Here is a 24,769-nt window from a genome sequence, read left to right as displayed (position 1 = left end):
ATGGCTCGAACAATTTCTCTTCAACGAGGTAATCCGATAACAACCGATCTCTTTACCCGTCGGCTTCCCGTGGCTGTCATGCGACCGGCTATTGCAGTTAATAATACAACGGCTTCTTGTGTTTCTTTTTATCGCTGTATAACTGATTTTAATTGAAAGCCTGCGTGCGCTAGTACCGCTTGCCACGAGTTCCCAGAATCCTTTGCGGTTCTACCCGTGAATGACGTCACATTTTCAATCTCTATATAATATGCATGTTAAATTTTGTATTTGGGGTAAAATATCAAGTCTTTTCAAGTAAACCGGTTCAAGTCCAATTCAAGTCCCAAGTCATTGGTGTAAAAGTCCAAGTCAAGTCACAAGTCTTAGAACATTTTTTCAAGTCAAGTCTAAAGTCATAAAATGAATGACTCGAGTCTGACTCGAGTCCAAGTCATGTGACTCGAGTCCACACCTCTGACAGACACTATCTCTACTTTCAAGATTAGGCTTCAAACTTTCCTTTTTGCTAAAGCATATAGTTAGGGCTGGACCAGGTGACCCTGAATCCTCCCTTAGTTATGCTGCAATAGACGTAGGCTGCCGGGGATTCCCATGATGCACTGGGTGTTTCTTCTTCACTCTGTTTTTACAGGGCATTCTGTACTTTTGTCATGTGTGGCAATAAGTTAGCTCGAGTTTTCAAATGGAGAAGGTGCGAGGCGGGACAAGAACAGTGATTTGGATCATTATGAATAATCTGCAGCTGCAGGAGGAGACTGGATTTGGAGACCTGATTCTTACGGTGCGTTCACACCGAACGCGATAGAAGCGACCAAAAAGCGCCAGACGCCCCTGGCTGGTCGCGTGCACATTCGCACCTCGAAGCGTGTCCAAAGCAAACTGGTCGCACTTAATATGCAATAGGGAAGCGGAAATGTGGGCGGAAGTAATGCCAGATGGTATGTTTGCAAGATGGCAGCTGTCGATCTAGCGTTTGAAGAGAGGTTCTCCCTTCTCTATTTACTGTGGAGAGCAGAGCAGCGGCGTAATTGGACGTGATGGTTATCAAAACCAAACAAGCGCAGGAGACACGACACGGAGGAGATTTGTCAATCAGGCTGCAGAATGCAATGCGCATTGTTGAAAGTTGTACTGTGCAATAAAAAAACCTGCGAAAACGTGAGGCAGTGACGGATGAAGAGCGGGACCACGGTGTGCTGTTTATTAATAAACAAAAACATATATTCCTATATGACAACATGCACAAATTAACTGCCTACATTAATTCATTGTAAACAGGCAGCTGGTGTCATACAGCTCCGGGTGGTAGGCTACGGCGTTGATGAGCCTTTCCTCCATATTGAATGAAGAATGAAGGGCTTTGGCTGGACCTGCCCCTTTGAACCAGGTCAGAGCATCACGTCATCAGGCTCCTGATTGGAGTTCAGATTTTTCCAACTCGAGTGGTAGATGCGATAAGTGCGAATGCACAAAATGCAACACAAACTGCAGCGCGTGTTTTCCATCGCATCAGTCGCGCTAATTGTTTGCGCGAATCAGGCAGAAAAGCGTTTTTGCGACACCAATCTGCTTCTGAAGTTTCGCGGGAACCCCAGTCGCGCTTCATCGCGCTCCTCCATTGACCGTAAACCTGAAACTCTGGTCGCTTCTGTCGTGTTCGGTGTGAACGCACCATTATGACCTGCAAAGACTTTAGGATGATAAAAGAGTCAAGCTCAGTTTGTTGATTTAGTTTAACTGCTGAAAAGTTTCTGGGAGGTCCGCGCCGTCATCATCTGCAACTAAAGGAAAGCTCTGCGTCACCTTGTAGGAGGGGCTCCAGAACACCGTTCATCACACCTTCGGGCAGGAACCTCCACTGGAAGACGGCGTGGTCGGCACCACCGGTGCTGATGACCCACTGCAGATCGCTGGACCAGCGAACGTTGGTCACATGGGCAGAGTGACCAATGTACTTCTTAAATTTGGCCCCTGTGTGATGTTAGAAACACAAGAATAAGAACGCACATCACTCCAGAAACATCCTCATCAAATCTATTCTGTCCCACGCCTGTAACTCCGGGTCTAATGACTAAGACTCAGAATTAGGACGACCTCAGAGGTCCACCACTCAGCCGGACTCTGTGGATCCTCAGTAAAAATGTTATCGGCTTGCATCACTCGCCTTTCTTCAGGCAGGGGAACCTGAAGAGCTTGACGAGGCCAAGGTCATCGCCAGCCACCAGCACAGCGCTGCTGTAGTTGGCGTCCACGGAGTTTACGTTGGTGACGTTGGAGTATTTGACCCAGATGCCGTTCACCTCCGGCCCGACAACACCGGTCCACGTCATCCAGTGAATCCCTTTCGCCTCCTCTTTAGGAACCAGCTTTCCCGCTGCAGGACAGGGAAAGGAAGTAGGTAAGACCCACAAATCTGCACCATCAAGTCCCACAACTGGTCCCAGGTAAGGACAGGTGAGCTCCAATTAACCCTTGTGTTGTCTTTCGGACATTTCTGTCCTCTACAGAAATTTTGCTATCAAAAATGGGGTTTTTAATCATCAAATGGTCTGACAGTAACAGTTATTCAGTACTATGCTATGCATGACTGGACTAAGTTTTAAGTAATTTGATTTATTTATGGATTTTGTATTAGATTTTATAACACCTGTGGTCCTCGGGGACAAACATGTCCCCAAATTACAAAGGGTTGCAAAGGGTCACATTTACACACCAAACATCTTTGATCTTGGATCACTGATGTGTGGGGTCGAGCAAAGGTCATAACCACAACAACACCAACAGGCAGCACAATGAGGAGGCAGGTGCTCTGCATTCCATTCAATTGTATTTTTACAACAGCATCAAGGTGCTTCATACTGTAAGGTAGACCCTACAATAATACATACACAGAAAGTATGTTCACAAGCCTCCACTGCACTTGAGGCTTGTGAATTCTGTTCTTGTTTATGACCTCAAAACGATTTTATGTACACGGTGTTAGGATAAATCTGTCAGATGTTTTAGTACGACTTTGCTGAGCTACGAAGCCGCACCGCTTGATGGATTGTCGGAGCATTACGGCTATCGTAGGCGGAGCGATACGTACTGTGCTTCAACATAATGTTACTGTACTGTGTGTGTTTAACCTCTTTTTAAGTTTTGTGGATATTATACATGGTTATGCTGAGGATGTGTCGGCCAGTTTCCACTGGAAACGCCTTTTGGTCAAACTGTCAGCGAGGAATTTGCACTGTTACATTTTTATATAACTTTAATGCACTTAAAACAGCTGCTTCTTTAAGTGAAAATACACTGATGGGTTTTTTTGCACTAATAAAGTTGTGGAGTTGTAAAGTATTTTGTCTCGTGTCAATTATATCGTCAGTTATATCGTTATCGCAAATTTTCAAATGTATATCGTGATAAATATTTTTGGCCATATCGCCCTGCTCTACTTCCCAGTGACAGACAATGCCTGACTCTCTCATGAGCCTCAGAGAAAGACAGTCTACCACAGTCCAAGCACATGTGCCAGGTCCCATACTCCTGCGATTGCTTTTCTACTCGAGCACTGAAAGAATTACACACAGTGTATTCTGCTTGTTTTATGCTTTTCAAAGTTCACATGCCAATGGATGCATCAGAGACCAAGTTGGGGTTCAGTAACTTGCCCAAGGACACCTTGGTAAGAACTCCAGACTAGAGCACACAGAGATTGAACCAACAACCATCCAATTAGCAGATGACCTGCTCTACAGCCAACTCAATGACGAACAAGGAGGGACAACAAGAGAGGAAGAAAAATGGACCGAATGCAGCTGTAGGCATATGTGGGTGTGTTGATTCTTACTGCCGTGCATCCAGTAGAGTCGCTACGGCCAGTTTATGACATCCTGAGTCTGGTAGAGAAGTTTTCATGCTGACACAAGATTAATTATTTTATTTAATTATAGAAGCACAAAAGTGATATCATTTCATGATAAAGACACAATAGATGATCATCGTTCATGACACAAACGTGCTCTCATGAGGTGTATGGAACAAGTGGGTGTTTCTCCTGCTGTGATGTAAGATCCTGGTACTGATGTGACTGTATGAGCACCAAGTCCTCTTCAGAGGACTCTGTCCAACAGAACATCCAAGTAAACCAGGGAGCTATGAGATAAAAACATGGGCAGCATGTGATGCAGGTCCAGCTGTACATGCTAGTGTACGATGGCAAACCGTCTGGCCTGCAGTCAGGACACGCGAGTTGTCCCTAACATTGCAGGTTTCCAAAAGAAAACAATCACCTGTAACAGCTTGTTTACTGTATATGCCCCTTGGCCTGCAACTGCAGAAAGAAAGCTGTCCATGATGGGACCAGTGCAGAGGAATAAACCTGAGCTTCCTCCTGCACTTGGGTCAAATATGGACACGCCTTTGTCCTCGTGAAAGTTTGCCTTCACTCAGACTCATGCCCTGGTGTTCCTACCATGCCAAAATATAGAAAACTGTCAGGCAATGAGTTGGAATAAAGTTGAATAAAACCTTGAAACACAGAGATGGATGATATTTTATACTTGTTGCTTTATAAACAGTCAAAGCAAACGGGGTCATTTTTGAGCCCTGAGGACCACAGGTGTGATTATGTGCTGCCATTTAAAATTTGTAAATGATTGAAAAGAAAACATTTTCACTAGAATTCAACATACAGCACTCTGTGGTTCATCAAATAATAATAATAATAATAATAATGGATTGGATTTATATAGCGCTTTTCAAGGCACCCAAAGCGCTTTACAATGCCACTATTCATTCACTCTGACATTCACACACTGGTGGAGGCAGCTACGGTTGTAGCCACAGCTGCCCTGGGGCAGACTGACAGAAGCGAGGCTGCCATATCGCGCCATCGGCCCCTCTGGCCAACACCAGTAGGTGGTAGGGTAAAGTGTCTTGCCCAAGGACACAACGACCAGGACAGAGAGCCCAGGGATCGAACCGGCGACCTTCCGGTTAGAGATGCGATTCCCAACCCCCTGAGCCACGGTCGCCCAAATAGTCCAGATCTTCCCAAAGTGTGGGGCCTGCCCCCCCGCAGAGCCATTGCAGGGGGGCGCGGTAAGAAAACCCCCCCCAAAAAAATAACCCTTGGACACTGCTAGCATCATGGACAGGTGTTTCGACGGGGTTCCCACACAAACGCAAAGCAGGAGATGAAGCATCGCCAAATATGTTTCCAAACCAACTTCCTTCCAAGCCAAAGACTAGAAAATATGGTGAAGCAAATCTTCCCTTTGGCTTCACCTGCACAAGTGCAGAGGTAGGTCTCCCCTGCAGAGTTAGTTTCCCTGCGTCCCGAGGGCCCAGCAGCGCTGGGCTCTTCAAATCACGGACAAACAGTATCCCACATTGTCTGTGAGGTTCTCAGTCATCCAGGTCATCGTAGTCAAAGGAGCTTACAAAGAAAAGCGTCTGGACTTCTTTAAGTTGCTTGAAGATGTTTCACCTCTCATCCGAGAAGCTTCTTCAGTTCTAAGGTCAAATGGTGGGGAGTCCCAGATTTAAACCTAGTGGGAGTATCCCCCCACAGAGGGACAAAAGGACCCCCTGATGATCCTCTAATCGCCTGAGCCAAGGTGTGAAACTGGGCGTGGGTCCCAATCAGCCAGAGTTTCGGGTGAGTTCATTGTGAAACCTGGCCCCACCCTATCATGTGATTTCCTGAGGTCAGATGGCCCAGGATGTGAGTGGGCGTTAAGGCGTCTGGGAAGGATCTCAAAACTGGATTATAGATGGCAGAGAGTTGGTGTCGTAAACCCCGCCTCTGTTCAAAGATGGTCGCTCACAGTGGACATAGATGCTTCTTTCACTCCTCTTTCAAACCATCTGTCCTCTCTGTCCAAAATGTGAACATTGGCATCCTCAAAGAGTGACCTTTGACCTTTAGATGCAGATGGACTGCTGAGTCTTGTCCTGTGGAGGTGGCTCTTCTGTGTTGTACCATGCGCTTGTGAAGTGGCTGTTTGGTCTCTCCGATGTAGAGGTCTGGGCATTCCTCGCTGCACTGTACAGCAAACACCACATTGTTAAGTTTGTGTTTTGGCGTTTTGTCTTTCGGGTGAACCAGTTTCTGTCTGAGCGTGTTGCTGGGTCTGAAATACACCGGGATGTCATGCTTGGAGAAAACTCTCCTGAGTTTCTCTGATACACCGGCTACATAGGGGATGACAATGTTGTTGCGTCTGTCCTTCTTATCCTCCCTCGCTGGTGTCTGAGCTTCTTTTCTGTGCCTCTTTGCTGACTTTAAGAACGCCCACCCGAGAGACCGGTGACCAGCATCGCGGAGCATGACGTCCGAGCGGCACTGAGGAGAGTGAACACAAGGAAAGCGGCGGGGCCAGACGGCATCACCGGCCGTCTGCTGCGCTGCTGTGCTGACCAGCTAGCAGGTGTGTTCACTTACATCTTCAACGAGTCCCTGGCGAAGTCTGTGGTCCCCACATGCTTCAAAAGATCCATCATCATCCCTGTGCCCAAGAACAGCAAACCCTCATCCCTGAACGATTACCGGCCAGTTGCACTGACCTCGGTAGTAATGAAGGTGTTTGAGAGGCTGCTGAAGAACATCATCTCCTCCTCCATCCCAGACACCACAGATCCGCTGCAGTTCGCCTACAGATGCAACAGATCCACAGAGGATGCCATCGCCCACGTCCTACACACCACTCTCAGCCACGTGGACAAGAAACAGGGTAACTGTGTGCGAATGCTGTTTGTTGATTACAGTTCAGCGTTTAACACAATAGTGCCCTGCAGACTGTTCACAAAGCTGAGGGATCTGGGACTTAACAGCCGTCTGTGTGCATGGGTGTTGGACTTCCTCACTGGCAGAACTCAGGTGGTGAGGGTGGGCAGGTGCTTCTCCAACAGCATCACCATCAACACAGGAGCACCTCAGGGATGTGTCCTCTCGCCACTGCTCTACTCCCTCTACACTTCAGACTGTGTGGCCACCCATGGCTCCAACACCATTGTGAAGTTTGCTGACGACACAGTGGTGTTGGGTGCCATCTCCAACAACGATGAGGCGGCCTACATGGATGAAGTGAAGAATCTGGCATCGTGGTGCCAGGACAACCACCTCCAGCTGAACGTCAGCAAGACCAAGGAGCTGGTGGTGGACTTCAGAAGGGGTCAGCACAGAGACTACAAGCCCATCATCATCAATGGAGCTCCAGTGGAGAGGGTGCAGTCCTTCAAGTATCTTGGTGTCCACATCTCCTCAGACCTGACATGGGCTGCCCACATTCAGGTCCAGACCAAAAAGGCTAGGCAGCGCCTGTATCACCTACGACAACTGAGGAAGTTCAGGGTCTCTCCAAAGATCCTCAGGATTTTCTATACAGGCGCTGTGGAGAGCATCCTCACACAGAACATGACATCGTGGTTTGGGAACAGCTGTGTGAAGGACCAAAAAGCTCTCCAGAGAGTGATCCGTACAGCAGAACGCTGCTGCAGGATTGCTCTCCCCCCGCTTCAGGACACCTACACCAGGAGATGCCGGACTAGAGCAGATACTGAAGGACCCGTCCCATCCTGGCAACAAACTGTTCCAACTTCTGCAATCTGGTAGAAGGTTCCGCATCTTCTGGGCAAGGACAGAGAGACTCAAGAGGAGCTTCTATCCCCAAGCCATCCGTGCCCTAAACACACACACCCGCCCTCTCACATCATCTATAATTGACTGAGACAGGACTCTTCCAGACACTAAACCAAGGCACAATGTACATTTCAATTCCTTTAATTTTAAATATGTTTATATTGTCTATCCTGTAAAATAGTCAGATGTCTATTCATATTAATGTACAGAATTCACCTGCTTGCTGCTACTACTGCACATTCACCCAGTGTATATACTATATATATATCCCCCCCAATTTTTTTGCACATGTCGAGGAGCGTGTCAGGCTACATTTCACTGTGTGTTATACTTGTATAACTATGCATGTGACAAATAAAGAACCTTGAACCTTGAATTTAGGATAGCCGCAGGTTTTGAGTGCTTCCTTTACATGTGTGTGTTCCTTCTTTTTTCCTTCAGGCTTAGAGGGAACATGTTCTGCCCGGTGGTGTAGGGTCCTAATTACTCCAAGTTTGTGTTCCAGAGGGTGATGGGAGTCAAAGAGGAGGTACTGGTCCGTGTGTGTGGGCTTCCGGTAAACTTGCCGTTCTCGTCAATGTGCACAGCGCAGTCCAGGAAAGGCAAACAGTCGTCCTTTGTGTCTTCCTGGTGAACTTTTTTATCCACAGCGTTAATGTGCGCAGTGAAGGATTCCACTTCTTGTAGGGCTGTGCGATATGACCAAAATCTCATATCCCGATATAAAACATCTATCGTCCGATAACGATATAAATCACAAAAAAATTTATATTTTCTGTAAATTCTGTGAATCTCGGGTAGGTGAAGTGTTTCCAGCTGGGCGTCGTGTAGCTGGAGTCGAGTGTTTTAACCGATGCATGAAACTATACATTTTTAGACATAAGTTGTAACGGCGCCGTTTTCTTTGTGAGTATTTATTACACGGCGTGCTGCGGGGAAAAGCCTGTTCTAACGTTTGAGTCTAAGCTTTATTTTTTAGCACCTAACGGCTCTTTTTTTGCTTCTCATCCGTCAATAATACTTTTTCACGTGATTCTGTTTATTTTAAAAAAGTCTCAACAGGATCTTGAGCTTTATTGTGAAAGGTTTATGTGGAAAATAAACAAGCGGACATGCAATGGTTTTACCGTCGTTGTTGCTAACGACAACCCATAAAACCAGGCGCTTTGGGTGCCTTGAAAAGCGCTATATAAATCCATTATTATTATTATTACATCAAAGGACACCATGGTTTCATCTGGATCCAGGGTAAGTTTCTGGACCTTGTCGGTGAAGTCGGTGGAGTTCTTGATGTGGTGTGGGGTGTTCCCCACGAGAGGCGCAAGGATGGTAGCAAGGTGTTTAGCAATGTTGTAAGTGGCTGAGTTTATGCTCCTGACTATGGGTCTGAGTGGGACAGCTTCCTTGTGGAGCTTAGGAAGTCCGTAAATGCAGGGTATGGCATCCCCTGGGTAAAGGCGGTGATACGGGAGGCGGTCAATAATTTTGTCCTTTTCAAAGTCTTGAAGGCAAGCTATAACTTTCTTTTTGTAGCTGCTTGTGGGGTCTCGCTTTAGGGCTTCGTAGGTATTGTTGTCCCCGAGGAGAGTAGTGATCTTTGTATGGTTATCTGTAGTGTTTAGGACCACGGTGCATCTTCCCTTATCAGCTGGTAAAACAGTGATGTTGTGGTCTTTGCTCAGGGAAGCGACGGCCTTCTTTTCCTGTATTGTGAGGTTGGATGGAGGGACTTTGGCACTGGAGAGGGTGGCTGAGACTTTCATCCTGATTTGCTCTGCTTCTGTCTGTGATCATTTATTAGTCCGTATGGCAGATTCTGTGGCTGTGATGAGGTCCACTATGGGCAACTGTTGTGGAGAAATGGCAAGATTGAGTCCTTTGGCTAATACTCTCTTTTCAGGTTCAGTGAGAATCCACATTCTTGATTTTAATAAACACTTGATTTTTTAAACACTTCGTATGATGACTAACTGCTCCTGACATGTTGGAGATGTTTGCTCTTTATACAGTAAAGTTACAGCTGGATACAAATAACATCAGGCTGATCCTGCCACGATTTGTTCCCCGGTTCAAATCACAGACTAACAGGATCCCACAGCTGTTTATGTTTTTAAACACATTTTGCACAGAGAGGCATTTTTTGAAACATGTATTGATGCAATGTTGAACATTATTACACAGGAAAAACAACTACAGTAAAATAATCACACCGTGACGCCTCTGCCTTTCTAATGGAGGGACAGTAACTGCGTGTAAAACCTGCAGACAGTCAGATTAACAGTATTTTGTCTCTATCATTCTGCAGTTCATCTCATGTAAACAATAACGTGGCCACAGCGTGACGTGAATAAAGGCACATACCTTTGATGTTGTGTGACCAACTCTGTATTCCTCGTCCACACGGAAACACAAAAAAGAAGTTTTAAAAAATCTCAGTTTTCGGTGATTCGAAACGCCGTTTACGTGGACGAAACAGCTGCGTGTTCAAAAGTACCCGTGTAGGTGCGGACGCAGCGTAAAAGAGTTAGTCGTTTATTTTCTTACTACCTGTGATTTATTGCAGGTTACTTGTATTTGCTTAATCGTTCACTAAATGTTTGATGGATTTTTCTTGTAAAACAAAGGGGGGCCAGCAAAAAAAGTTTGGGAACCACTGAAATAGTTCAAATTATCTAAACCCTTAAATATTTTAGGCACGGTGGTTAGCACTGTTGCCGCACAGCAAGAAGGTCCTGAGTTCAATTCCAACATCAGGCCGGGGTCTTTCTGTGTGGAGTTTGCATGTTTTCCCCGTGTTTGCGTGGGTTCTCTCCGGTACTCCGGCTTCCTCCCACCGTCCAAAGACATGCAGCTTGTGGGGATAGGTTGATTGGATAATCCAAAATTGTCACTAGGTGTGAATGTGAGTGTGAATGGTTGTCTGTCCCTGTGTGTTGGCCCTGCGACAGACTGGCGACCTGTCCAGGGTGTACCCTGCCTCTCGCCCTATGACAGCTGGGATAGGCTCCAGCGCCCCCCGCGACCCTGAAAAAGGATAAGCGGAAGCGAATGGATGGATGGATGAAATATTTTATTGTCTCGTTTTATTTTCGCTCAAAAACAAAGTGTACTTTATGTAAACAAGGTCTGGTGGCCCTAAAATGTCAAATGTTGGGTAAATTTTGTGTTAATGTCTTCAGTCAAACTGTAACGCTGAACTGATTGACAATTTATACTAATTTAAAACACGCTAAAATGAAGTGGGGACATTTTTGTCCCCTGAAGACCACAGCTGTGTGGAAACCGGGAGGACAAAACCAAGTCTCAGGTGTTCCTGTGTACCTGGCATCCTGTAGAAGAGCCGCTCCCCGGCACCGTCATTGGTCTGCAGGAAGCGGCTGTCGACCGACCAGTCCAGGTGGGTGATGAAGGAGGCGGAGCGGCTGCACTCGCCTACCTTCTTGTAGCGCTGTGCGACAGCATACACGTCCACCATCCCGTCATTGGACCCGACCGCCAGGAAAGAACCATCCGGAGAAAACTTCAGCTCGTGGATCACTTCCTTCCTGTCCTTGATGTGCACAACCTCTGTCATGTCCCTGCACAAACACACGCATTAGCAGGCCTCACTAACCGGAGCACGGATGGTAAACCACCATCTTAGCCTTTTAACCCCGCCCATTTCTAAGAACCACAGCAACACACGCCAATTATGTTTAACCTGCTTAAAGACCGCTGTCACATAGCAGGAAGTGGTCTTTATCACAAAGAGCACCCGATCGTGATCAGTGGGGTCCATTACCTGTGACCGTTACCGCAGAGATTTAGGAAGCGCGAGGCCGCCAACAGTTTTCCACGTCAGCATTTGTTAACGCAGACGTCAGCTTCCCTGAGCTCGCTGGTCACAGATCGGCTTTAAGCTCCTGTTTAATTTGAGGCGATAACACACCTGTACATATTCTTATCGACAGGTAAGAGAGGTCACCTGACACGCAGCACCGTAAACGAGCCATCCTTCATGCCCAGAGCGAGCTGAGAACCGTCATTGTTGAAAGAAACGCTTCGAACGGACTCCTCCATGTTGCAGCGAGCCAGCAGAGTGTGGTCAGGAAGGCTCCAGAGCCTGAGACACAGGTGAGCAACAGGTTAGGAGGACACCAGGTGAGCGGGAGGGCGTGAGCGGTCTGCGGTGCAGTTGGACCGACCTCACGGAGCGGTCGTCACTCCCGGTGACGGCGACGGGCTGTTTGGGGTGCACGTCCAGCGCCCACAGCTCGCCCTCGCTGTGACCCTGCATCAGTAGAACTGGTTTGTCCCGGTCTCGGACCATCACCTCGAAGATTTCACTGTCCTGAGTCCCGGCCAGGATGCGGTCGGCCTTCCAGCACACGCTACGGATCGACAGACCTGAGGCAGGAAACAGGAAACTCTGGGACGGGGGCCACCAATCACAGAACTCACATTTAACAAACACATTGCTGCGTCTCAGATCGACTACTGTAACACAAAAATCCATCAGTACGCTTCAACGTGTCGAGAGCTCTGCTGCCCGTGTTGTCACGAGGACATCACAGCACGCCTGTCCTGAAGCAGCTTCACTGCTCCCGGTCAAATCTGCCATTCATTTTAAATACTCCTCCATACATGTAAGGCATACATCTCTTTCTGTTCCTTCCTCTCGTCTCGACCCTGGAATTCCCCCTCGACATCACCCCACCTATTTAAGACCGCCTACTCCATATAAATCATCCATGATCTTTTTATCTGCTACGCTTATTATTGTGTACAGTTCACGTTTTTATGCCTGTTTTATTTGCTGTACCTGTGTGCTTGGGTGTTTTAAAGGCGCTTTTAAATAACATGTACTATTATTATTATTATTAATAATAAATGTGATCACATGTGATTTGGGAATCCGGCGTCTCTGCCAGAGCCAGGTGAGCAGCAGGTAAGACTCAGCCTGCTGTAGATTCACTTTCTGTGAAGCACTGACGACTTTTTTGCCGCTGTGGTTGATCAAATACAAAACCAAAGCAGAGGCGACCCTGAGCAGGTGGACCCCGGTGTGACCCCTGAGTGACCCCGGTGTGACAGAGGGGACCAGATCAGACCTTTGTAGCCCTGCTCTGCCTCCCTCAGGTCGATCTTTGTGATGGGTTTGAAGTCCACATCCCACAGTCTGATGCAGCCGTCTCGCCCTCCGGTGGCGAATCCTTCCTCACAGGCGTGCATGCTGAAGATCCCCGCCTGCAGAAGAACAACACATTTCCCATCAGCCCCTTCCCAGCACAGGTGCAGCTGTGGGTTAATCACCTGCTCGGGTTAGGTCGGCCATGTTTGATCCTCGCGTTACCTGGAGGAGAAAGCGTTTCCATCAGGGTGGATGCTGCTCTCGAGCTCCACCTGTTTTACAGGTAAAGCTGTGTGTGTGTGTGTGTACCCCGTGTGCAGCCTGTACGGTCCTCATCAGCGTGAGTCCTCGCCACACGTAAACGTCCCCGTTCAGAGCGCCGGAGTACGTGAGCTCGTCTTTGGCCGCAGAGACGCACAGGATGGTCTGCAGGTCGCCCGTTTTCCCAAAAATCCCTCGCTTCGGAGTCAGAGCGTTGCCACACAGAGTCCAAAACTACGCACACAGGAAACAGAGAGGGCGCAGATTAGCACAGGAAGTGGTGCCAGCCATGCTGGCGTGCTGAGTAGGTTATCGACGGCGAGCAGTAGAAGGACCATTTCAACCCCATACAGGACCGTGCAAAAGTCTTGAGCCCCCACACTTCTTTATCTGTCGCAGGAAAATAAGAATCAGTTTTTACAACTCAAACAAGCTGTGACCCTGAATCCTCCCTTAGTGACGCTGCAACAGGTGCAGGCTGCTGTTATTCCCATGATGCACTGGGTGTTTCTTCTTCACTCACTATGTGTTACAGACCTCTCTGCACTGAATCATACCTGTTATTAATCTGTCTCTCTTCCACAGCATGTCTTTGTCCTGTCTTCCTTCTCTCACCCACCTGTGAGTCAACATCTGAACATTACCTGATGCTGCACAGAGTGAGGAGCAGCTCAAGAGTTTTGCACAGCTCTGTACGTGACAGAGGTGTGAGGTCGAAATCATCACCGGGTTTAAACGTCTCCTGTACTTTTCAGCCGCACATCGTCCGCTGCAGGCGGGATGATGTGCGGCTGATCCCAGCACCCACAGCTGCCTGTGAACCCCTCCGTCATGTGACCACCCAGGTGCTGCCCCACCTTGATGTGCTTGACTCCGCAGCTGACCAGCCGGCCGGCCTGGAACGGATCCCAGCACACGTCGAAGATCTGTGGGAAAAGCGAGAGCGGCGTTACTCCTCAGGTACGCCTGCAGGTAAACGCGTGTGCGCCGGCACGTACTCTGTCCGAGTGTCCGGTGGCCGTGGCGAGGACACGTCCTCTTCTCCAGTCCCAGACGCACACCGTGTTCTTGGCATCCAGGCCAACTGAGGCCAGTCGCTATGGCAACAGAAACAAAGAGGGAACGTGATTGGACGATACCTTTACGATGAAACGTAAAGGTGACCCACTCGCCTTCGCCTCACTTCCTGTCACATCTCCTGCTCTGGCCGCGCGCATTCACACTAAACGTAGAGCTCCTACTGACGAGCTCAGTGTTCGCAGTAATCTCTCAACACTGGGTCAGTGTGATGTCACAGAGAGGCGCCAAAAGCCCCGCCCACTTGCTTGTGTCTGTTGATGAGGTGCAGCCAATGACAGGAAAGTTATCTTACAGCAGGAGGAGCTAAAGCAGCGGGTGTCAGACACAGGAGGATTATTCTGAAGCGCGACTCATACAAAGCTGCTGTAAAACTGCTGCTGCTGATAAAGTTTCAATTCAAAATCAAAGATTTTATTTTTTAAATTGTTAAAACTTTAATCTGAGACGGGTGGTTAGAGTGTCGGTAACATCGTTACCTGTCCATCAGCATCGAAGGCGAGACAGGCCACTCCGTGGGTGTGCACGTCCCGCAGGATGGACACCGTCTGCATGGCGTACGTGTCCCAGATACAGATGTACGGGTCCTTCCCCACCTGACCTGTCGCCACCTGGATCTTATCAGGATGCATGGCCAGACTGAGAAAGGAAGAAGAAGAAGTCAGCAGTTCTGACACCGATCACAGCGACCGACGGCTGAGCTCGACTTCCTGTCTCCACACTGTGACCTCATCACTAGGGCTGTCCTGGCAGCTGCTGATGAAGCTTTTAATCGTTCAGCGGCCACCCGGCCATCTGTGAAGGGGGGCGGACACGCAGCAGCACACACGTGTGTTCACCAACACGCCTCAGGGCTGGTGGAAGTAAGCACTTAATGCTGGTTTTTGTGATGGTTACAGACATGCAGTGGCTTTCTGTTTTTAAAGGTCCTCCAATCAGAGAGTCCCATTAAAACAGCTGAACTGGGCGTGAGCGCCCCCTGTCTGCAGAGCATCACAAACACTGAAGGAAACCTAAAAACAGACAGATTCCAAAGGAAGTTCTGAACTGTGTTAAAGCTGAAACAAAATGCTGAGCAGGAGGAAGTCAGGACGAATTTAAGCACACGGGTTTGACGTGTCGCTCCAGATCCAGTGAACACTGACAAAGTGCTGCAGGGCACGTAAACACAACAGCTGACACAACAGTTTTCTCCTGGACTCTGGAGATATTAAAGTTTCCACACTCACACGATGGCACTACCTGCAGCTTTGCCGTGGACTGTGGCAGATTCTCTTTTGTAAATTAACTCTAATCTTTATTTCAATCCTGAACCCGACTGCACAGACCATCAAACATCTGTCAGCCCACGAGCAGACCCACATAATCCTCCGTTATATCACCAAGAATGAGCAAAATTCACAGAACAAGTTTCAGTTTGCGTCAGTCACGCCTAAAACCTGAGACCAGAAACCGTCTCTCAGGTGTTCACGGAGCTCACATATCAGCTCCTTTTCTATATATAAATTGGGCCAGAGGAGTCGCCCCCTGCTGGATGTTCGAGAGAATGCCATTCTAAGTATTTACGTCCAATTTCCATCCTCAGACTAGCTTCAGAAACCCTTTCCAGCTCCTCCAGAGGTACACCAAGATGTTCCCAAACCAGCCGAGATGCCGGGGATCTGCCACGGGGCCTCCAGGTGACACACCTCCCCAGGAGGGTCCAGGTCAGACTCCTCTCTACTCTGAGCTCTACCTGAAACACCGAACCCTCACAGCATCTCTGAGCCTGCGCCTAGACACCTTCAGAGGGAGCTTGTGGTCACAGGTGAGCAGAAGTACGTAGATCTAGCAGTAAACAGATCGCTTCACTTTCAATTCATCTGTCGACCTCCTGCTCCACCCTGCCCTCACTGTTAACGTACTCTGGGAAACCTAAACTCCTCCTCCAGCCGATGACCAGGACCTCTGTGAGCAGGAGGTCAAGTGAGGGAGAACCGAAACGAGGTCCAGAAACCATCGAAGCCAAAGTCCTTCATCATCTGTATCCGCTTACAAATTCTGTCATCTCTGACAGAAATGAGACCAGAATCATGAGGTGAACCCAACAGGCCCGATACCCCGCACTCCTGAAGCGCCCCTTATAGGACACCCTGCAGAATGCGGTCAAATCAGCTGGACAAACTGCTCAAGAAGTAAAGAGCTGTTCTGCAACCTGAGTGAGAACCACACCGGTCTTCTGAATCCGAGGTTCTAACTGAACATTCTCTGGACGTTGAATCCAGCGGCTGATGGACCGACCTTTAAATCCTAAAACCCGCCTGCATGGCGTCAGAGTTCACCAGCACCGTCACAGGGTTCCTCCTCACCTGATAATGTCATCGTTGTGTCCCAGGTAGAACTTCTGTGTGTGCTCTCTGGTGTTGAAGACCACGCCCACCCCGGCCACGAAATACACCACATCTTTCCCAGCTGTGTAGTACAGGTTGTTTCGGCACTGGTGGCCCCGGTACCCGTGGATCCACTCCAGCCTCAGCTGGCAGCGCGGCGCTGTTTTATCTGACATGTCTGCTCAAACCCACAAACTCAAACATCCACAGAAAAACCGTCTCAGAGAAATGTATCTGCTGGAGCCGCTAATGTTGCCAGGAACTGCCGTCCATCCCTGTAGTCTCTTTGCCTACACTTCCCATGATTCCAGAGGCAGCTTTGGCACCGCTCACTAATGTGTCAGCAGGAAGGTTGTAAGGGTCTTCTTCTGCGCTTTTCACAGTAAAAATCCCGAGTGGAGTCAGCGCCGGGGCCAGAAACCTCTGACCGACACCTGAACACACCTGCTCACCTGAAGACTTGCTCAGGTGGATTTTATGATGATGGAAACCGGAACGACTGTGAATAAACTGAGTGCTGCTGAGATAAAATCAATGTTTGCTAAATTCAGACGACCTGAGACAAAATCACAGAATTTCAAAATCATAAAGACCAAATTCAGCTGATGAAAATTTAACAGTGAGTTTATGTGTTTTAACTAAATAAAAGGCGGCGGTCTAAACCCTGACGTTTCCAGCTTCCATGTCCGACCTCAGAGACACTCCCGGAAATGTAACTTCGAGCTGTTTGTGGGCGTTTTAATTCCGACCCGCAGCAGACAGACCGGACCGGGTCACCGTTAGCGGCTCCTCCCGGCCTCCGTCCGTCAGGCGCAGATTTAAATCACAGCAAATCCTCCGCCGTCTGCGCCGATCCGCAGATTACTGCGCACATCTACCCGCGACCGTCCACACCCGCCCGCACCGGCGCTCCTGCTCGGGCACCGGTCACCAGCAGCCCTAAAACCGTGAAAAACCGCGACCCGAGAACGGAGCGCTAACGGGACCGCCGAAAGCATCAAGCCGGAAACCGTGAAACCCCGTGCTTCCCGCGGTCACCTTCAAAATAAAAGCACCAGATACATAGCATCGCATTTATCGTTCATTCATCGCAGGATTGGCGCAAACACGAGCTCTTCTCTCCGTTTGTGACTAAGAGACACAAAAATAACGCCTGAGAGGTCATGACGTCACACATATGCTTCAGCTTCTTATCTCACGATGAGGCTTACATCTCTTTTAAAAGCCTTTCATTTATTTACGCCCTCATTCACTTCACCTTTAGTATAGCTTAAATATGTAATGTGTCTTTGTGACGTTTACAGTCAGACGTCATCAGATGCTGAGAGGAAGTCAGACTAATCTGAAAGCGTTTTTCCAGCTCAGCAAAAATAAAAGGAAGCTAGTTTCTCCTGACGGCCTTCATGTGGTTCAATACACGCAATGACCCAACAGCAACCAGTCCTCCAACCAGCAGCTCCCAGACTATGGACAACCTTGTCTGGTCTGAGGTCACCTGGAGGTCACCACCTGAAACTTGGTCAGCAGCGTGCGCATGCAGCCGATGTGCATCTGCAGGTGCGAGTCCAATCACGTGACTGCAGCTCATGCAGGAGTCTGGTTCAGATTCTGCAGCCCTCGACAGGGAGGCGTGCACACATCAGCACCTTTTAAAAAAAATCTCAGTTTCATCCAGTTATGAATTTGACGTTTATTCACAACATAAAGACTTTTATTTTTTAGTCTTTTATTTCTGAAAAAACCTTTACCTGCACAGACATCTAAATGTTTGTAGGAAAACACAGCTGTACTCTAAAGTCAGTGTGAACCAGCACTCACAGGTGTGCTGAGGATTAAGGTCCGCAGTTTTCTGCACGCAGGCGCAGTGAGTAGTGACCTGCTCTTCCCCGTTTTTCTCCGTGATGAACAAACACCTCTGAGCTCTCTGCACGCTTAATCCGATTTTTTTTTCCACAATCCTCCGTTTTCTTTTGAAGGTCACAGCTTCCGGTTTCCCTCGCGGACACCTCCGCGAGCTTCCCGCCTCTGAGCAGGTACGGTCTGATTCAGCGTACAGCCGCAGTGCATGCTGGGGGTTGTAGTGTTTTTAACGAGCAGCTCACTGCATCCATGCCACGTTAGGCGAGATTTACCTGAACCCTCCAATGAGCGTCATCACTGGGCAGGAACTATATCTGTAACTCACCTGTTTGCTCTAACACCTGCAGGCCACAACCAATGAAAACTTCAGTGGACCTGGAGATTTAAAAAGGGACCGCCCCCAGCATTAAACCAGGGCCAGGGACCAGCCTCCCCCCCCACACACACACACACACACCACAGAGGCAGACACATGCAGACACAGATGGGGAAGGGGGACCTCGGGTTTGTGCGGGTTTCTAACTGAGCACGTGCAAAGACAACAGGAAGCTACTGAGTAAAGGTTAAAAGCTTTAATGACATCACACATATGTGACAGAGAGCTGTAAGTCTACAGGTGCAGGTTCATACATGAGAAGCTGTAATGATCGAAGGTCGGCTAAATATCGGCGAGCGTCTTCATTCCTATTGGTGCAGCTCTGATTGTGCAGGACGACGGCGGGGCTTCCATACATGTTCGCTACGATAGATCTACAGTGACAGGGCAGCACGGGTATCAAAGAGCAGAAATCAGCGTGGTGCGAAGAGCCGATGACGAGCAAGCAACCTTCACCAGTCTAGACCTCGCTCCCGTCGGCGGGACGGCGAGCTCCCTCCGCCCTCGCCAACACCACCTGACCAGAGATACAAAAGGAGGAAGTCGCAGTTTCGCGCTCAGGTCGGAGCCTGATGAAGCATGCAGGTGGACGTTTCTAAATCACCACCTCCTTGAAGGCGATTGGGCTGTCTGACAAAAACAACATGGCTGCAGAGAAACGAAAACAGAAATTATTGGAATGAAATGCACTGTTGGTCCAATTTCTCCGCGGCAGGAAACGGCGTCTGTGACGAGGAAACGACAAAAAATAGAAAAATAACAAATTTCAGAGAATAAAAAACAAACAATAACAGAACATTAGCGTGTGGTCCCTGATGATGTCATCAAAGAAAGAGCGAGATGCAGTGATGATGTCACGGCCGGTAATGCACACGGCGACAGCGGCCTCATTCGCCAACGATGACGCGGCGTTACATCAGGCACTCCGACTCGCCGCCAAATGACCGACACGCGAACAAAAATGCAGAACGCACAAAAACGAGGCGACGGCGGGCTTTGGCGAAACGCTCCTTTGCTCCTCGTCTCCACCGCCTCAGTCTCTGGGATTGGCCGATTTTAAAGGTGAACCATTCAGCGGGGAGGACTGAGGCTCGCCAGCCTCAGAGAGGCGGCGGTTTCACCCGCTCCAAGTCGATCTTCAGGAAGCTGGCGGCGCTCTGAGGCGGCCTCCAGTTCTCCCCGGCTGATGGCGGCCCATGAGAAATGAGGCGCCTGTAAATGTGGCGATGGGTGCGTCAGAGCACCTGGGCGGTTTCGCCAAAGCGTCTCGCTGCCGCGCTCTACTGCTTCTTCTTGCTGAACAGGCTGAAGCGCTTCTCCTTGTCTTTGTCTTTGTCCTTCTCGCGCTTTCCGGGGCTCGACTCGGTGGTGAGCGTGACGGTGGCCGGCAGCGTGTGAGCACGCCCGGAGGCAGGCGTGCCAGGGCTGCTGCCCTGGATGTCAGAGCGGTCTGCGGCGCCGGCGTTCAGGATGGCCTGGATCCAGGTACTCATCTCCTCCTGCGGAGGCACGTAAGCAGTTAAGCAGGAACGCCACACAGGCGAGCGCTTCCACAAATCTGAGCAAAAATCAAACTCACCTCGTCTTTGGCTTGGAACAGGTATTCGTTTCCATCGGTGATTCTGAAAGAGCGAGAGGAAGACAGGCGTGAGTGGAGGAACCGTACAAACGCACCAAACCAAGCCTCAGGTCAAAGGTCAAAGGTTAAAGTGCCGGCTGTGCTGAGATACACATCCAGGTGTGTTTAAGCGCTCAGGTGATCAGCGTTCTTTGGACCAATGACGGTCACCGGGCGAAGTCTGAACGACCATCACCCTGACAACCAGTCACAGCATCAGTTCCTGCAGGCTGCAGCTGTGATTGGGCTAACAAAAAAATGAGGCAAAGGAGGCGGAGCTGCGTCCTAATGTTGCGGCTGAGAAATGTGTTGGTGAGTAACCATGGTAACGGGATGCTGTCAAACAATAAAACATGTCAGGTGGTTGTTGTAACACTCACAATGTCTGTGTGCGTGTGTGTGCGTGTGTGTCTGTGCCTGTCTGTGTGCGTGTGTCTGTCTGTGTGCGTGTGTCTGTCTGTCTGTGTGTGTGTGCATGTGTGTGCGTCTGTGCGTGTGTGTGCGTCTGTGTGTGTGTGTGCATGTGCGTCTGTGCGTGCATTTGTGTGCGTGTGTCTGTGTGTGCGTGTGTGTGCGTCTGTGTGTGTGTGTGCATGTGCGTCTGTGCGTGCATTTGTGTGCGTCTGTCTGTGTGTGTGTGCATGTGTGTGCGTCTGTGCGTGTGTGTGCGTCTGTGTGTGTGTGTGCATGTGCGTCTGTGCGTGCATTTGTGTGCGTGTGTCTGTGTGTGTGTGTGCATGTGCGTCTGTGCGTGCATGTGTGTGCGTGTGTCTGTGCATGTCTGTTCATGTGTGTGCGTCTGTGCGTGTGCGTGCGTGTGTGTGAGACAACGTCTACATGTGTTTTTGTTGCGTACGCTGCGTCTAGCTCTGACGCTGTGTGAGAGGCTTGTCTAGCACAGACCTATTGCTGGAACAATCAGAGACAATTCTGCTACAATGGCAACAGCGTTGGACAGCAGGCAGAGCTCTGTGTGAGCTCGTGCACGAGGGGGAGGACGAGACGAGCGCTGTTCCTGCTGCTCGAACCCCCCAGTCGCTCTCAGTCAGCTCCCCCGTAGCACTGCTCTTTATTGTGGTTACATGAATATGCATAGGCCCATTAACATATGACATCTTACACAGGCATGCATGTGAACAAAGAGTCTATGCATACGTGTAGGTATGAGTGTGTGTGAATGTGGGTGTGTGTATGTATGTGTGGGTCAAGATGTGGCCCTGTGAACGCCTCCTTAAAAAGCCGGTGCCAGGAGTCCAGCGGTCCCCTAAACAAAGGGCTCTTATACTTAAACAGATACAGAGTAGGTGTCCTCCTATACCATCAATCAGAAAGAGAAGGTACGACCTCGCTCATGACCTTAGGCTGTGCGTGTGCCAGAACACTCTGGAAGGCTCACAGAGTCTTTGCAGACTACTGAGGATCAGACCTCTATCATTATACAATTGATTATATATTTCTAAGCATAAATGACAATCCATCAATATAAACCTAACACTGTGAAACAGTAAAATCAGCTGATCGTTACATCAAAAATGAGATCTGGAGTTTGATTGGCTCGGCCACGACAGGTGAGGCCTTTGTGGACAGGTGACCTCAAATCAAAGCTGTAGTTTTTTCTCGTGCAGCTTTAACAGAACCAGGAAGTGCGCCCAGCACACCTGACACATCACATCAGAGGTTCTGTGACATCATCACTGTGATGTTGACTACTTTATTATATTCTAAGAATATTTGTTCAAACAAACTGGAACTTTCCAGCTTCACGGAGACGCTGCGACCAGCGGCGGCGTTTAATGTGAGACGTGTTCAACTTGTGTCCAGACTACACCTGACTTCCTGCTGCGCTTGGTACCTGAGTTTGAAGACGTGTTTCTTCTTCTTGTAGTCCGAGGCGACGTCACACGTGGCGTCCTTCAGGCTGATGGGGAGCTCGTTGTGGTACGGCACGCCCTGGCTCGCCGCCTTGCCGTCCTTGTAGAAACCCATTTCTTTGTTGTTGATGATGCAGTACACGTTGTGCCACGACCTGCGAATCACACAGCAGTGGGGTCAGGTGACGGGTCAGGTGACGTAGCTGCGTGCGAGGCACTTCCTGTGGGGCGTGGAGCTCACCTGTTGGAAGCCTTCTTGTTGTGGCCCTCCCACTCGTGTTTGCGGTGCAGCAGTCCCTCCTGGGGCGAGCTGGAGTCCCGGTTCTTGGTGGGCAGTGTGGTCGACTGACTTTTAACCTTCCTGCCAGAGGTGGGCGAGGGGGCGGGGCTCGGCTCTTTGGAGCTCCGTTCACCAACACCGTTCACCAGCTCTCCGTCCTCCACGCCGTCCTGCACAGGTGGGGTTAAGCAGCAGCAGATTCAGTTTAACACCACAGAAGAAGAAATATTAGCTGTAAATACACTTTAAGAAGAAAACAAAGGTGAAGCGTGTGGCGTGCGCCACCGCCGGAGGCATAAAGGTTAAAGTTTACTGACCCTGGGAGAATCCTGGTCCGAGGGCGGTCCGTTCTGAGTGACGGCGCTGCAGAAACACACACACACTCGTTATTGTCACGCTTTTACTTACGTGGTGAGCGTTATGACACATTTGCGGCGCTTTCACCTCTGCTGCGCCTCCTCCTGCTGAACTTCCACAGGCTCTGGAGATGGTGGCTTCCTCCTCCTCTCCTCCTCCTCCTGCTGCCTCCTCACATCCAGCAGTTCCAGCTGGAAGACACGTGTAAACATCATCATCATCATCATCATCATCACATTCCTCCTCATCACCCTATCCGGCTACCCCACCCTCACCGTAGTCAGTCTCTCCAGGGCGGAGAAGCGCTCCTCCCAGGTGGCGGCGGACTTCTCGAAGGCTTCGTGGCGTTTGATGAGCTTCTCGACCTCGTCCACGCTCTGGCCCAGCTCCCTGCTGGACAGGTAGGGCTCCTGACCCAGCAGCCAGGCCTCGGCCACGCCAGCGTCCCGAGAGAACTGGTGGACCTCCAGGACTGAGGAAGAGAGAGGAAGATTTTATGACTGAACTTATCAACGCGACTGCAGGCTCAACGTGTCATACAGAGGATGGCAAGGTGAGAGGTGTGCAGGTGTTTCTACAGGAGTGTGACCTATCACGAGGCTCCACAGCAAAGCCTTTAAGCGTGGTCGTTTTCTGTCTTTGTGGCGTTTTTGTGTCTTTGTGGCGTTTTTGTGTCTTTGTGGCGTTTTTGTATCTTTCTGGTCTTTTTGTATCTTTCTGGTCTTTTTGTATCTTTCTGGGGCCCGTTCTTCGTACGTCGCTTACTACATCCAAGACCAAATCATTGCGCTAACCGTGAGCTCGCTAATCCGGTTTTCCGAACACACCTGTTGTTGACGATTAGTACAGCTGGATGAAGTAATGTGAGATCACTGGGTGTCGTAAAAGGGGCTACGCATCGATAGTAGAAACATTGATCGGCAACCCTCTGATTGGTCGGCGAAAATGTCGAAGGAGCGCGCTCGGTATTTTCCGGCAGCAGAGCAAGAACTCTTGAGTGAGGGATTTCAGGAGTTTCAGAGTTTAATCAGAACACAAGGGAACACTGCAAAGGCTGCAAAAGCAAGGAGCGAGGGCTGGCAGAAAGTTGCTGACAAATTAAACTCGTAAGTAATTTAATAATAATAATAATAATGGATTGGATTTATATAGCGCTTTTCAAGGCACCCAAAGCGCTTTACAATACCACTATTCATTCACTCTCACATTCATACACTGGTGGAGGCAGCTACGGTTGTAGCCACAGCTGCCCTGGGGCAGACTGACAGAAGCCAGGCTGCCATATCGCGCCATCGGCCCCTCTGGCCAACACCAGTAGGCGGTAGGGTAGATTTATCATATCACACCATATTATCCAATATTATATTACATTATATTATATTGTGTTATATTATATCCCCTTTCACATTAGAGCCACAACAGGACCCACTAGAACATGGGAACAAGTAAAAGTGAAATATAAGAATATTCTACAGAATGGTAATATTTATCACTTATATTGCTTTGAGACTCTTGGAAAGAGACCCTGAAATAATCTGTTTGTTTATAACAGCAACCAAGAAAAGGGCAGAGCAAAAAAAGACAGGTGGTGGTCCTGCACCCCCTCGTCAACAAGTTGGTTAAGTAAATAATACCCTCACGGGAAAATCGATATCTCTCTATGAGCACACTGTCGCGCTGAGCTAAAGGATCCTGTCTATCCCGCAATATACGCTGGATTCTGAGGACTCTCCTTATCAATCTTGCACCTTCCGCAATGGGTTGCTCGCGTATACGGACAGGACATGGCTGCGACAGGCTTCCCAAATCCACCTTCGCTTTTATAGCCGTGGTCTCTCATCTTGATTACACGAAGTAATTTACAATTACTACTCTGAAATATGAATTACATCTGCAATAATCACATACATGTAATAGAATGTTAATAGTACATTTCCCTTTTTTAGGAAATGACCTGTAT

The 24,769-nt window shown here is 49.1% G+C and overlaps 2 protein-coding genes across 8 annotated transcripts in view; both read right to left on the bottom strand.

Annotated features, from left to right (window-relative positions):
* The window catches only part of LOC101472726 (echinoderm microtubule-associated protein-like 6), a 42,292-nt gene extending 24,706 nt beyond the window's left edge, over nt 1-17,586 (bottom strand). For 3 of the 5 annotated variants that reach the window (XM_076885317.1, XM_076885318.1, XM_076885319.1), the window contains exons 1-11: nt 16,427-17,486; nt 14,558-14,717; nt 14,000-14,098; nt 13,859-13,927; nt 13,050-13,235; nt 12,721-12,856; nt 11,815-12,016; nt 11,595-11,732; nt 10,952-11,208; nt 2,168-2,377; nt 1,807-1,974 (exon numbers count right to left, since the gene is read on the bottom strand). In XM_076885317.1, coding sequence (XP_076741432.1) covers nt 1,807-1,974; nt 2,168-2,377; nt 10,952-11,208; nt 11,595-11,732; nt 11,815-12,016; nt 12,721-12,856; nt 13,050-13,235; nt 13,859-13,927; nt 14,000-14,098; nt 14,558-14,717; nt 16,427-16,623 — 1,822 coding nt within the window. In that variant the 5' untranslated portion in view covers nt 16,624-17,486. Of the gene's footprint in view, nt 1-1,806; nt 1,975-2,167; nt 2,378-10,951; nt 11,209-11,594; nt 11,733-11,814; nt 12,017-12,720; nt 12,857-13,049; nt 13,236-13,858; nt 13,928-13,999; nt 14,099-14,557; nt 14,718-16,426 lie in introns of all 5 variants that reach the window. The other 2 variants (XM_076885320.1, XM_076885321.1) reach the window with 2 other exon arrangements.
* A 1,278-nt stretch (nt 17,587-18,864) lies between these two features.
* LOC101467085 (spectrin beta chain, non-erythrocytic 1) overlaps nt 18,865-24,769 on the bottom strand; it is a 39,664-nt gene continuing 33,759 nt past the window's right edge. For all 3 annotated transcript variants that reach the window (XM_076885316.1, XM_004574027.6, XM_004574028.5), the window contains 7 exons: nt 23,085-23,281; nt 22,897-23,000; nt 22,770-22,815; nt 22,414-22,622; nt 22,154-22,327; nt 20,263-20,305; nt 18,865-20,182 (listed from right to left, as the gene is read on the bottom strand). In XM_076885316.1, the coding sequence (XP_076741431.1) occupies nt 19,964-20,182; nt 20,263-20,305; nt 22,154-22,327; nt 22,414-22,622; nt 22,770-22,815; nt 22,897-23,000; nt 23,085-23,281 (992 nt within the window). In that variant the 3' untranslated portion in view covers nt 18,865-19,963. The remainder of the gene's footprint in view (nt 20,183-20,262; nt 20,306-22,153; nt 22,328-22,413; nt 22,623-22,769; nt 22,816-22,896; nt 23,001-23,084; nt 23,282-24,769) is intronic.

The sequence above is a fragment of the Maylandia zebra genome, linkage group LG6 (assembly GCF_041146795.1).
Source record: "Maylandia zebra isolate NMK-2024a linkage group LG6, Mzebra_GT3a, whole genome shotgun sequence".
NCBI classification, from domain to species: domain Eukaryota; kingdom Metazoa; phylum Chordata; class Actinopteri; order Cichliformes; family Cichlidae; genus Maylandia; species Maylandia zebra.
This window is presented reverse-complemented; position numbering and strand designations above follow the sequence as displayed.